This window comes from Dama dama, chromosome 10 (assembly GCF_033118175.1).
Source record: "Dama dama isolate Ldn47 chromosome 10, ASM3311817v1, whole genome shotgun sequence".
Classification (NCBI taxonomy): domain Eukaryota; kingdom Metazoa; phylum Chordata; class Mammalia; order Artiodactyla; family Cervidae; genus Dama; species Dama dama.
Genome location: NC_083690.1, coordinates 8,169,926 through 8,182,031, shown reverse-complemented (window position 1 = coordinate 8,182,031; position 12,106 = coordinate 8,169,926). Strand labels below are relative to the sequence as shown.

Here is a 12,106-nt window from a genome sequence, read left to right as displayed (position 1 = left end):
AGAATCCCATGGACAGAGGAGCCTGGCAGGCTACAGTCCGTGGGGTCACAAAGAGTCGGACAGGACTGAGCACTCATGGACACTGTCTACCTTCACAGACAAACATACAGGCAAAAAGAGACAGCCTCTGGTTATGAAGGACGGCCCAGATAGTGGCCACACCAAACACAAGTATTCAGATTCCTCAAGTAACATTTACTCATCTGTCACCCCGCCCCCCACCTCCTTTTATTTTAAGATTCAAGTTTACTGGAGCAGCCCATAGAAATAATAATTCAGTTTTCCAGGCTCCTGAAAACTTCCCCTGACACAATCAGTTAATACATCTAAATGTGATGATGGATTCCCTGGAGGAGGAAACGGCAACCCACTGCAGTATTGTTGCCTGGAGAATCCCATGGACAGAAGAGCCTGGCAGGCTACAGTCCATGGGGCTAAAAACAGCTGGACACAAGTGAGCGACTGAGTGCAAGCAGCAAGCATGGTGGGTGGAATAATCCAAAACGATCGTTTCATTTCTCTCTTTAATTTGACTTATTTGGACAGAGTAGTAACGTGATCTACTATCAGAAGGCATGCTCAGGAAGAACGATGACTTCTAACATTCGTAAAAAATAAAGCAGAATAAGCTGGTTGCAAAGAACACAGGCTCTTCACTTCAATTCTAGCCGGCTTCTTACCAGCTGTGAAATCTTAATCCCATGATGCAAACCCTTTGGACTTTAGATGCTACATTTGGAAAACTGCTGTGAGGATTCAAATACATTAATTTAGGTAAAGTGCTTAAAACAGTGCCTGACCAAAAAATACTCAGTCAATAGTAACCCTTCTAATAACTGATTCTTTCCCTAGAGTCCAGTGATCTGACTTTTGAGGCTGGGCCCAGGGCTCATTTCAATGGCTGCTCTAAGGCTCTAAGAGTTATGCAGATCCATTTATTCTTGTATGTGTAAGTCATTCTGGATGGTTTCTTTTGACAACCTCTTGGATACTCACATACATGCAAAGAGGTTTGAAATCACTTGTAAGGGAGATATTTGGTGCTTTCCTGGTTTCATGAGCCAAAGGTGAACAGTAATTATATTGCATGGGGCTGAAAAAATGCACTTTCTTCTCTCTGACTCAACTCACACATTCATACTCTACCTCCTCAAAGGACAATGTCAAGCTTCCTGTTCTTGATCTCATTATTTTGGGGGGAAGACATGCACATTGGCGCACACACACACAGAAAATCTGCCACCTTTCTATTCTAGCAGCTCCATCTCACCGGGCACCACCTGCAAATACACAGAAGCTGCTTTCCAACTTCCTCCTTGCCCTTTCAGGAGATTTCATTTCTTTGGAGCTTTGGACAACCCCAGCAATGTCTGTGCCCCCTGGATTGGATACCCTAAGCCCTGAAGCACTAGTCCTCTCTCACATTGAGAAGTGAATCTTTTAGTCTAGTGAGTCACCCAGAATTCAGCAGAATCAGCTCTCAGTTAACTTTCCCCTATGGCAGAGAGGTGGGGCATTAGCTTATTTATCTGTATTTCCCCAACATTTATATGGTGCTGGTTATGCACCAATGCTCTTCATATATCAACCCACGTAATTCTCATAAATACCTGTGAGTTTCTTACTACCACCACCTCCCACGGAACAGATGAAGACACTGAGGCACAGAGAGGTTAAGCAACTTGCCTAGAGTCACACAGCTGGTAAGCAGAGAAACCAGGCTTCCCATCCCAGGGTGCCTGAGAGTAACATCCACGTTCCTTACCCTGCTATGTGTCGTCTTGGGAAGTGGATCCCCCCATATAATCATGGAAAGTCTCAAAGCTAGGTCCCTCCCCCTCTTCTCCCATAAGAGTCAGCACAACTATTTCACTATTAGAGTCTCTTGATGTAGCCCAGGCTTGTAATAAAATTCACACATGAAGAACAACTCCAAACGCTGTCTATCTAAAATCTGGAACTCAGCTATCAAGTCAGGCCTTTCCAGATTTACCATCTTTTAAAATCAAGTTGGTTTTTGTGCTTGAGCAGCTATCAAAGTTTCCTATACCCCTTTGTCATCCACTAAGGTCAGTGTGGACTTTCAGGAAAATGACTGATGCAGAGCATCTCAGAAGAGACAAAACAAGGGGAATGGCTTACCATTAAGAGATTACAAAGGAGTGGATACAGACCAATGGGTCATTGATTTCTCCTTATTAAAAAGCAAGGGCCACATTGAAACAAGACTTCTTCTCAACCTCCACATGGCAAATCTACTAAGGTTGATTAGGTTGAACATCCCAGATGTTCAATGCAGCTTTGCCCATGAGCAGGAAAAACAACTGGTAGAAGTTAACAGGCAAAGCCGAGCAAAAAAATAAAAAACCAGTCTCAGCTGCTGTTGCTTCCAGGTTACTCTCTCCCCACAATGGATGACCCTGGGACAGTGGATTTGAGTGGTAGTTGGTGGGTGGCAAGGAAGGGACAAAGAGAAAGATATAGACCCTTGAAGGCAAAGCAGAGAGAAAGGGAACCACTATGGAACATTGATTAATGGAGAAAGAAGGAGAATTTAACTTTTCTAGTTTTCTAAATAATTCTCTTTGCAATTCCAACTCACTGCCACATGATTGGGATAATTAATCCAATTCTCTGCTTTGCCAAGGGGGAAAAAAAAATGCAACTCCAAATGGAAAGGTATGGCTGAAAAACACATTCAGGGACATTGAAAGAAAACCTGCATGAACAGCCATCCATTTGTTCAAAGGCTCTTGAACAAAATCTCAATGCTTTTTTTGAGGCAAAATCTATGTGAAACATCACAAGGGGCCATGGCCTCATGATTATATCACAATGCAACTTACATGATTCCCCTCTATCTTTTTGACAATTTTTTGAAAACTTCTGGTTTTGCCTTAAAAAAATCATTTCGAACTTGGGAGGACAGGAATTTTTTGGTTCAGATTATTTGATGAAACCCACTCTTTATGGGCAGGCAAAGCACATTTAGAAAAGACAAAGAAAACATCATGCAAAGAGAAACTCTTTACCTGCATAGAATTCAGGACTGTACACTGCACCCACAACTGGATTCAATTTCCAGCCTTAAAACAAATACACAAAAATGTTATCACATTTGATTCAACAACTCATATCATTGCAAGTTAACCACAAGTCAAATGGGTTGGTGTATTTTTTTTTTAATGGATTTATGGCCTTCTTTGATTTTCTGCCTACACACGTTAACAGCACAGAAACTACTGACCAGCTACAGATGAACCTTTTGAAAAGGATATGGTCATTGATTCTGTCCCATATCCATATTGTCTAGAGCCCCTATAATAACTTAAATATTTTGTTCTTCTTTCATGTATCACTGCTAGACAATCCACCACATCTCTTTGTATCAAGTTTGCAAAATTTTGGAAGCTCACATAAAACGGAATTCTTTTAGAAACATTCTTCAGTTCAGTTCAGTTCAGTTGCTCAGTCATGTCTGACTCTTTGTGACCCCATGGACTGCAGCATGCCAGGCCTCCCTGTCCATTGCCAACTCCCAGAGTTTACTCAAACTCACGTCCATTGAGTCAGTGATGCCATTCAACAATCTCATCCTCTGTTGTCCCCTTCTCCTCCTGCCTTCAATCTTTCCCAGCATCCGGGTCTTTTCTAATGAGTCAGCTCTCTGCATCAGGTGGCCAAATGACTGGAGTTTCAGCTTCAGCATCAGTCCTTCCAATGAATATTCGGGACTGATTTCCTTTAGGATGGACTGGTTGGATCTCCTTGCAGTCCAAGGGGCTCTCAAGATTCTTCTCCAACACCACAGTTCAAAAGCATCAATTCTTCCATGCTCAGCTTCCTTGATAGTCCAACTCTCACATCCACACATGACTACAGAAAAACCATAGCTTTGACTAGATGGACCTTTGTTGGCAAAGTAATGTCTCTGCTTTCTAATATGCTGTCTAGGTTGGTCATAACTTTTACTCCAAGGAGCAAGCATCTATATTCTAATAATTTTCATTCCTTATTGCAACCCAGAGACCCTATAGAATTCCAAAGTGCTTTCTAAAACCCAAAGAAAATGCCATTTATTCACTATAGCTTGTGTGGAATACATTTTAAAGAATTCAAGAACCATACAAATTCTTAGTCAATGCATGATATCTAAGAGGACTTTCAAATAGCTGTATATAGGATTAACAGAATTTTGTAATTTTCCAAATGTTCTGCATGGTGCCTTTTCTGTAAAATAAATCCTTGCCCTTTAGAAACTTCTACTTAATAAAATAGCAAACAAGATTATTTGCAAATCAGGAAGCTATCTGCACTACACACCCATTGCACACTATTTAGGGAACAATCTATAGGCTTCCCTGGTGGCTGGTGGCTCAGTGCTAAAGAATCCACCTGCAATGCATGTGACACAGGTTCCGTCCCTGGGTCAGGAAGATCCCCTGGAGAAGGAAGTGGCAACCTCCTCCAGTGTTCTTGCCTGGGAAATCCCATGGACCCAGGAGCTTAGCAGGCTACAGTCCATGGGGTCGCAGGACACGACTTGGTGACTAAACCACCACCTCAAAAAATGATCATATTTTAGGGTTTGGTGATTAATTCCTGTTCCTTCTGGTAAGTGTTTTGTGTGTGTGTGTGAAAGCATCTATTATAGAACTGCTGAAAGACAGAGAAGGACAGGTATGGGAAACCTTGTGTCCTTGGGCTGAAGGTTAAATACCAAAGGTCCTTTACTAAATGCTCCTGAGAAAAGGCAATGGTGAGAGTTGTGATGTGAGAGGAGGTATTTCTGACAAGTACTCTTGGAGCTTTTTCTGGAAGGGACAGGTGTGCCATCCCACTGCCTGGTACAAGTGATGCACCTTTAAGAACAGCTGAGAGATAGCCACAACCTACTGATCCACTAAGGAAGCATGTATGTGTGTGTGTGTGTGTGTGTGTGTGTGTGTGTGTGTGTGCACTCAATCATGTCTGACTCTTTGTGACCCCATGGACTGTAGCCACTGAGGAAGACAGATAGATTAAGTCCCCTACATACGAACAAGTTCCATTCTGAGAGCATGTGCATAAGTCCAATTTGTTTGTAAGTCCAACAAAGTTAGCTTAGATACGCAACTGACACAATTGGCTATATAGGTTTATAATACTTTGCACACAAAGAACACATAAAATCAAAAAATAAAGAAGACGTTTTTAATCTTACACCTTGTAAAAGTACCTTGAAAAGGACAGTAGTGTAACGGCTGGCATACAGGGGCTGGCATCAAAGGAACAGGCAAGAAGAGAAGGGAGAGGAGGTGGGAGATGGCAGAACTGAAGGATCGTCAGCAACAGGAGGTGGAGGGTGAGCTGCAATTTCATTCATGCCAGATGCTGATGGAATGCATCTATTGTCTATCTGTCCATCCATCCACTCATCCATCCATCTGTATCATTTCTATTATCTATCTTTTGATTGATCAATCAACCTATCAGCTCTTATCAAAGCTGACCTGATGTCTTCTTAGGCACGCAGCTTCATGGCACTATCTATCTACCAATCATCTACCAGTTTACTAAGTCTCCCTACAGAAAACTTTCAATCAATATAAACATGAGAGAAACAAAACAATACTCTCCCTCCTCAGGAAATCCATGCCATCTCACAGTCACAGCATTAACTGAGAGAGATAACTGATCAGGTCTCCTCTACAAGAAGCCAACTAGGATCTGTGAGCAGCGAAATCCAATGAGACTGCTCAGGTAGCCTGGGAACATCAGAAGAGGGTTTTCCCCTCTTCCCATCACTGGTTCTGTCTCTTATATGAGGCTACTCTATTCCCACTGGAGGAGAAACAAAGGCATTCCTGAACCACACCTCAGGCATGGAAACCTAACTTCTCATTTCCCTCCTCCCTCTGAAGTGGATTTCTCACCAAGACATCCCCCTTCAGCAAATGGCATCTCCACCTGCTTCGTTCCTCAAAACAAAATTCTTGATCAATAATGCCTCGATGCTCCCTTAATCCTCACATATCCTGTACCATCCATTAAAAAATCCTATAGGTTAGACTTTGAAAAGGTGTTTCTACTCTCTTTATATCCCTCTCTCACCAATGCCACCATGCTAGCCTAGACATTTCTATTTCTTAAGTACATGGCAACAAACTCCTAACTCTCATCATCTTATCTTACTCTTTTCATAGTGGCCAAACCAGTTTTTAAGAAATCAATCAGGCATGTCATACTGCTACTCAAATTCAGTAGCTTCCTGATGTACAAAGAACACAAATTCTTTACCTTGGCCTGTAAGTCCACACAATCTAATCCCAGTCCATTTATTTGGTACCACTGCTACCCTCCCTCCAATCTATGGTGATACTGGCCTTTTAAATCTTTTCAAAAGAACCAAAGATCCTTCTAGATCAGTCTAGAGCATTCTGATTGTACCCACTGCTTGATCTGCTTGGACAAATCTGCCCAGTCCTCAAAGTTTACCAGCTATGACAGCATATTGGAAAGCAAAGACATCACTTTGCCGAAAAAGTTCTGTCTAGTCAAAGCTATGGTTTTTCCAGCAGTCATGAACGAATGTGAGAATTGGACCACAAAGAAGGCTGAGCATGGAACAGCTGATGCCTTTGAAATGTAGCGCTGGAGAAAACTCTAGAAAGTCCCTTGGACTGCAAGGAGATCAAACCAGTCAATCCTAAAGGAAATCAACCCTGGATATTCATTGGAAGAACTGAAGCTGAAGCTCCAATACTTTGGCCACTTGATGCGAAGCGCCAACTCATTGGAGAAGACCCTGATGCTGGGAAAAACTGAAGGCAAGAGGAGAAGCGGGTGACAGAGGATGAAATGATTGGACGGATCACCGACTCAATGGACGAGTTTGTGCAAACTCTGGAAGACAGTGAAGGACAGGGAAGCCCAGCGTGCTGCAGTCCACGGGTTGTAAAGAGTCAGACTCAACTGGGCAACTGAACAACAACAACGTCTTCTCCAGGGCGGGCTGCCTAATGTTTCTCCCTTCCCTACTCTTAAGGCGGCTCACTGGTGCGATTCCCAGCTTTGTTTTCTGCAAAGCAGTTAACACCGCCTAGATTTATCTTTTTTCTTTCTTTGCTTGCTCTTAATTGTTTTTATAACCATCCTCCCTCATTAAAATTGATGGTAAAGCGAGTGGGACTGACTGCTGTCCGAGGTGAATTCCCAACATATAAAACTGTGTTTGGCTCCATAAATATTTACTTAGTTTTGCTCTAAAGGAACTGAAAGAATAAAGAGCTTTTTTCTAATGGACTCATTCCTTTTGGCTATGCTCTCCTTCCAGCCCTCAATGACCTGCTTCCTTATACACACCTACAAAAAAGGGGGGCACCATTAGGGGTGACTATCTTCAAGGGAAAGACAATAAGAATCCAGCCCTTGAAAATCACCTCTGCTCAGACTTAACAGGGCTCTTGCAGGTTTATGTAAATGCATGCAAATCACATGCAAATGGTCTCCTAGTCCCTTCGACTCCTTCTAGTACCTGGAAGGGACCCTTGGGATCACCCTGCTGGAGACAGGAGCCTGAACTGTCAGGAAGACAGACAAAATGATCCCAGTTTTAATTTCCAAGGCAGTTTGTGTTCGTCCCCAGGCCTCGCGAATTCAGAGATTTTGATCAAGGACATTAAACCGAACAATGAGGCTTACAGCAAAGGGAGAATTGCTGATAAAGCTCACGGCTCCCAGCCTCCCAGAGCCCCCATACAAGAAGGCGATGGAGCAGACACCAGACACATGGGGGTCTCACTCCACATCAGACATAAGAGCTGTTTAGAGGACCCCTCTGCGGCCCCGCCTCAAGGGGCTGCCTCCAAATCAGTGCTCCCCTCCTTAAATTCCTCTTCTTAAAGTTCACCTGTCAGCCTTCTGCAGAAAACACTGACCGAGGTCCTCAGTGTTAACTATGGCTGTACTGGGTGTTAAAAGACAGGTCTGACTGTGCACACAAACAAATCGACACATGTCTTCTCCAGGGCTTTACTAAGTTGGATTTTAAGGAAAACACATTCAAGAAAGCACCCTTAAATGCCTGACAGGGGTTTCCAAAACTGTCCCGAGGCTTTCCAAACACATGTACTGCAGATGCCAGGAATCTGGTATTTGAAATGCTGCAGAAGGCAATGCCCAAAATGAAAAGTCATTTGCACATTGCATCCGGTTCTCTCAGCAACTTTTTCTTATTTTGAAATGCATGTTTATTGTCAACATTTAAATTTCATCTATGATACAAGATTTCTGCTTCTCTTCAAATACAAGCAGAAATGGCAACTTTAAGAATTCCCTACGGACCAGTTTGCTGGGGTGACCAGGGGCCACCCTCACTTAAGCCCCCAGTTTGCCTGTTCCCTGTTACATGCTTGGCTTAGGAGCCAAAAATCAGTGATCTTTTATGGTTACCCTGTGCTGGTTTTTTTTCCATCTAGAAGAGAAATATTTTGCTTTGCTCAGTATGAAAATGAGAGTCCAAAAAGGCTGCAAGTTTCTCAGGCCTTCTCTGTTTGTTTATTTTACCTGGTCGGCCTCTGTCGGCACCCAACTATTTGATCCTTAAACTAGTATGTCTATCAGCTTACTATCACAGCAAGAAAAGGAACAAGATGGCTATTCATTATTGAGATTACCGTGTCATTGCATTTTTAGGGCACTTTGTAGCTGCCACTGTGCTGAGTATTTCATCTCCTGTGTGTGTGTGTGTATGTGTGTGTGAGCGTTCGTGCGGACTCCATCACTCAGTTGTGTCTGACTCTTTGTGACCCCCATGGACTGTAGCCCGCCCATCTCCTCTGTCCATAGAACTTTCCAGGCAAGAACACTGGAGCCGCTTGCCATTTCCTCCTTCAGGGGATCTTCCCCACCCCAAGGATTGAACCCGAATCTCTTTCTGTCTCCTGTGGAGATGGGTGGATTCCTTACCGCTGAGCCACCAAGGAAGCTTCATCTCCCATAATAACCACAAACATCCTATATAGTAGGTCCCATCATATCTACAGGTCACACTTGAGAAAGCTCTTCTGTGGAACGTTTCAACAGCCTCCCTGCAGGTCAATAATGCCTAAAAAACAGAGGTGATGTAAAATCCACCTTGATATAGTTTCAGTTCTTTTTGTCCAGTTTTCACCCTTCCTATGAATGCTGAGAAAATAAAAGAGCTACATCCAACACTCATGCTTCTCCTACATTGAAGAAATTCCTGGGATTATGGTTCTCCACTTGTTTGACAGAATAAATATTTGATCTCCAACAGGCACAGTAAACCCTAACTCTTCTCTGAGGCTTGATGTCCTCAGGAAAAACCAGCAATATGGAAGTAGCCCACTCAACTCCCTCATGATGGAGCTTTCAGATCGGGAGGGTTTTCCAGACTCTTCTATGTCATTCTACAGTCTTTTACAGGCAAGCTCAAAGGTCCTGGGAAATGGAATCTACGTCCTCCACAATATTATTAACTGTGGTCTTCTACAACAGGGAGTCTTAGCTATGTGTCTTATCATGTTTTGGATCCTATCTTACTCATCACTGGAAACTTTGCAGCTGCTTAACATTTTGTTGGATGATTCACTGATATCCTAAAGGAATGCATGAATGTGATGATGGCACTGATAGTTAGATTCTTTTCCATTTGAGGATGACCTCAAAATTCGATGACTTGAGTAATCCATAATTTTGCTGAAGCCTGAGTTTGACGGTTTGTGAGAATGAATGAGGTAGCTAATGAATGAATCTCCCAAATCACTTTATTTTCTCATTTCCACGTGACTTCGTTGATCCTCACTTCTCTATTTCCCCTCCCCAACTTTATTGAGGTATAATTGGTGTCTATACTGAAAGTGTACCATTTGCGGATTTGCCATACAGACATTATAAAAGTTTTTCCATAATCAAGCTAATGAACACATCCATCATCTCACACAGCTACCACTTTCTTGTTTCTTTCTTTTCTGTGTGGTGATAATATTCTCTATTAACACAGTCATGCTTGTTAAGGATCTAAGAGGGTCCCTGTCTTTCCAGGATGTTGGATTGCATTTTGTGGGACATTTTATTTGTAGTGATGGCACTCATGAATTAAGGATTGGTAAAGTTTTGAGAATCCTTTACTTGAATAGTAAAATTCTTCATGATCACCTCTACAGAAACCAACTGTCTTTATACAGTTAGGATTTTCTTTTCTTTTTTTTTTAAAGTCAATTCTACCATGACTATCCTTCCCCAGTTAGGTCACATACACAGTCAATGTAACAGGATAACCCTCTGAGTGTCCCCTTTCAGGTATACAGGTTAGAGATCCATGTGATTTATTTCTGGAAACTAAGAAGGTAGCGTCCGCCATAATGGGATAAGAGATACTTATGCCAACACATGGGCTTCCCAGGTGGCACAGTGGTAAAGAATCCACCTGCCAATGCAGGAGACACAGGAGATGTGGGTTTGATCTTTGGGTTGGGAAGATCCCCTGCAGTAGGAGATGGCAACCTTCTCCAATGTTCTTGCTTGGAGAATTCCCTGGACAGACAGCCTGGCCAGCTATAGTTCACAGGGGTGCAAAGAGTTGGACACAACTGAGCAACCTAGCACTTGCCAACGTGGCAGAGATTTGGGGCTGCACACTGAATAATCTTTTTGTTCTTATAGCGGAGGTCTGAGTGCAGTTCTGCAAAATGACAGGTGACAGTGATGCACTCGTAACACCCAGCATGGCCACAGGATTTTGTTATGTCATAATAAAAGGAGAAGATGTCACTAATTACTTCATCTCCACTAGCCTCAAATTTTACATCTTTACCACAGGAATAACTACGTCTTCTTTACAAGACACTATGTGGACCCGCTGCTTTTAAAATGTTTAACATAATGCCATACAGTCAGTATTCCAGAAATGTTGACTATTCATTGTGGCTTGAACTGTGTTTCCAAGGACCACAGGTCCAGTTTTCAGCCACTGGGTATGACATTGATTAGTAACCCTCTCTTTAAAATAAATATGCCTACATATGGCTTAAGGAATATTTGGCTTCCTTTGTCTTATTTTCTCACATCAGCAGCACACATGAACACCTGTGCCTAGGCATGTGTGTGCACACACACACACACACACACACACACACACTTGCTACTCTGTAATTAAAGAAAAAGGCCCACAGTCGGATTGGTGCCATCACGTACTAACTCTGGAAAGTTGCAGAGTTATCACTGTTACCCAAGCAGAAAGACTCCATGACACGTTAAATCAGAGGTTTGCTTCATTTCAGCACTGGGCATTCAAAGCCTGTTGCAGAATTTTTCTATACTATTTCAGGTTTTGTCTTGGGTTGTTGAAAGCTGAAAAAATGGGTTAGCCAAATAAATAATTCTTCCAGTCTTTCTTCTTAGAGTTCTGTCACATTGAGGGGATATTTTTGTTCAGCGGTGCACCTTTAACATATCAGAACAAACAAATTAATAGCCATCGGCATAAGAAAGAAGAAAAACAAAACCAAAACTACCAAATGATATTAGTATTGCTTATAACAGAAAAAAAAGTCAGTCAGTACGTAAGGGGGGAATAAACCCTTTGTATGGGCTTCCCTGGTGGCTCAGGCGGTAAAGAGTCTGCCTGCAATGCAGGAGACCTGGGTTCGTTCCCTGGGTAGGAAGATCCCCTGGAGAGGGCAATGGCAACCCACTCCAGTACTCTTGCCTGGAAAATCCCATAGACAGAGGAGACTGGTAGGCTACAGTCCACGGGGTCACAGAGTCGGACACGACTGAGTGACTTTACTTACTTACTTATGGAATATTATGTAACCACTAGAAAGAATGAATGCAGTCTGTATGTATTTACATCAAAAGAACTCCATATTGATTTATAAAAGCCAATCAGAAATGATGTGTATACCATGACACCATTCATATAAAAATCATACACTTGCCACTGTATTATACATATATATTTATTACACATGTACACGAGAAAGTGTAAAATAAAGGTATAGATAATAATCTGCAATAGTGGCACCTTCTGAGGGGATAGGTGGGAAACCGACATGGCAGTGGTGTCATTCAAAATATATTGTATCCTTGTCTTCCTCCC

At 42.5% G+C, this 12,106-nt stretch overlaps 1 protein-coding gene across 4 annotated transcripts in view; it reads right to left on the bottom strand.

The window, feature by feature from the left end:
- LOC133064008 (RNA binding protein fox-1 homolog 1) overlaps positions 1–12,106 on the bottom strand; it is a 436,966-nt gene that overhangs the window by 110,296 nt on the left and 314,564 nt on the right. For all 4 annotated transcript variants that reach the window (XM_061153952.1, XM_061153950.1, XM_061153951.1 and 1 more), the window contains exon 7: positions 3,033–3,086. In XM_061153952.1, coding sequence (XP_061009935.1) covers positions 3,033–3,086 — 54 coding nt within the window. The remainder of the gene's footprint in view (positions 1–3,032; positions 3,087–12,106) is intronic.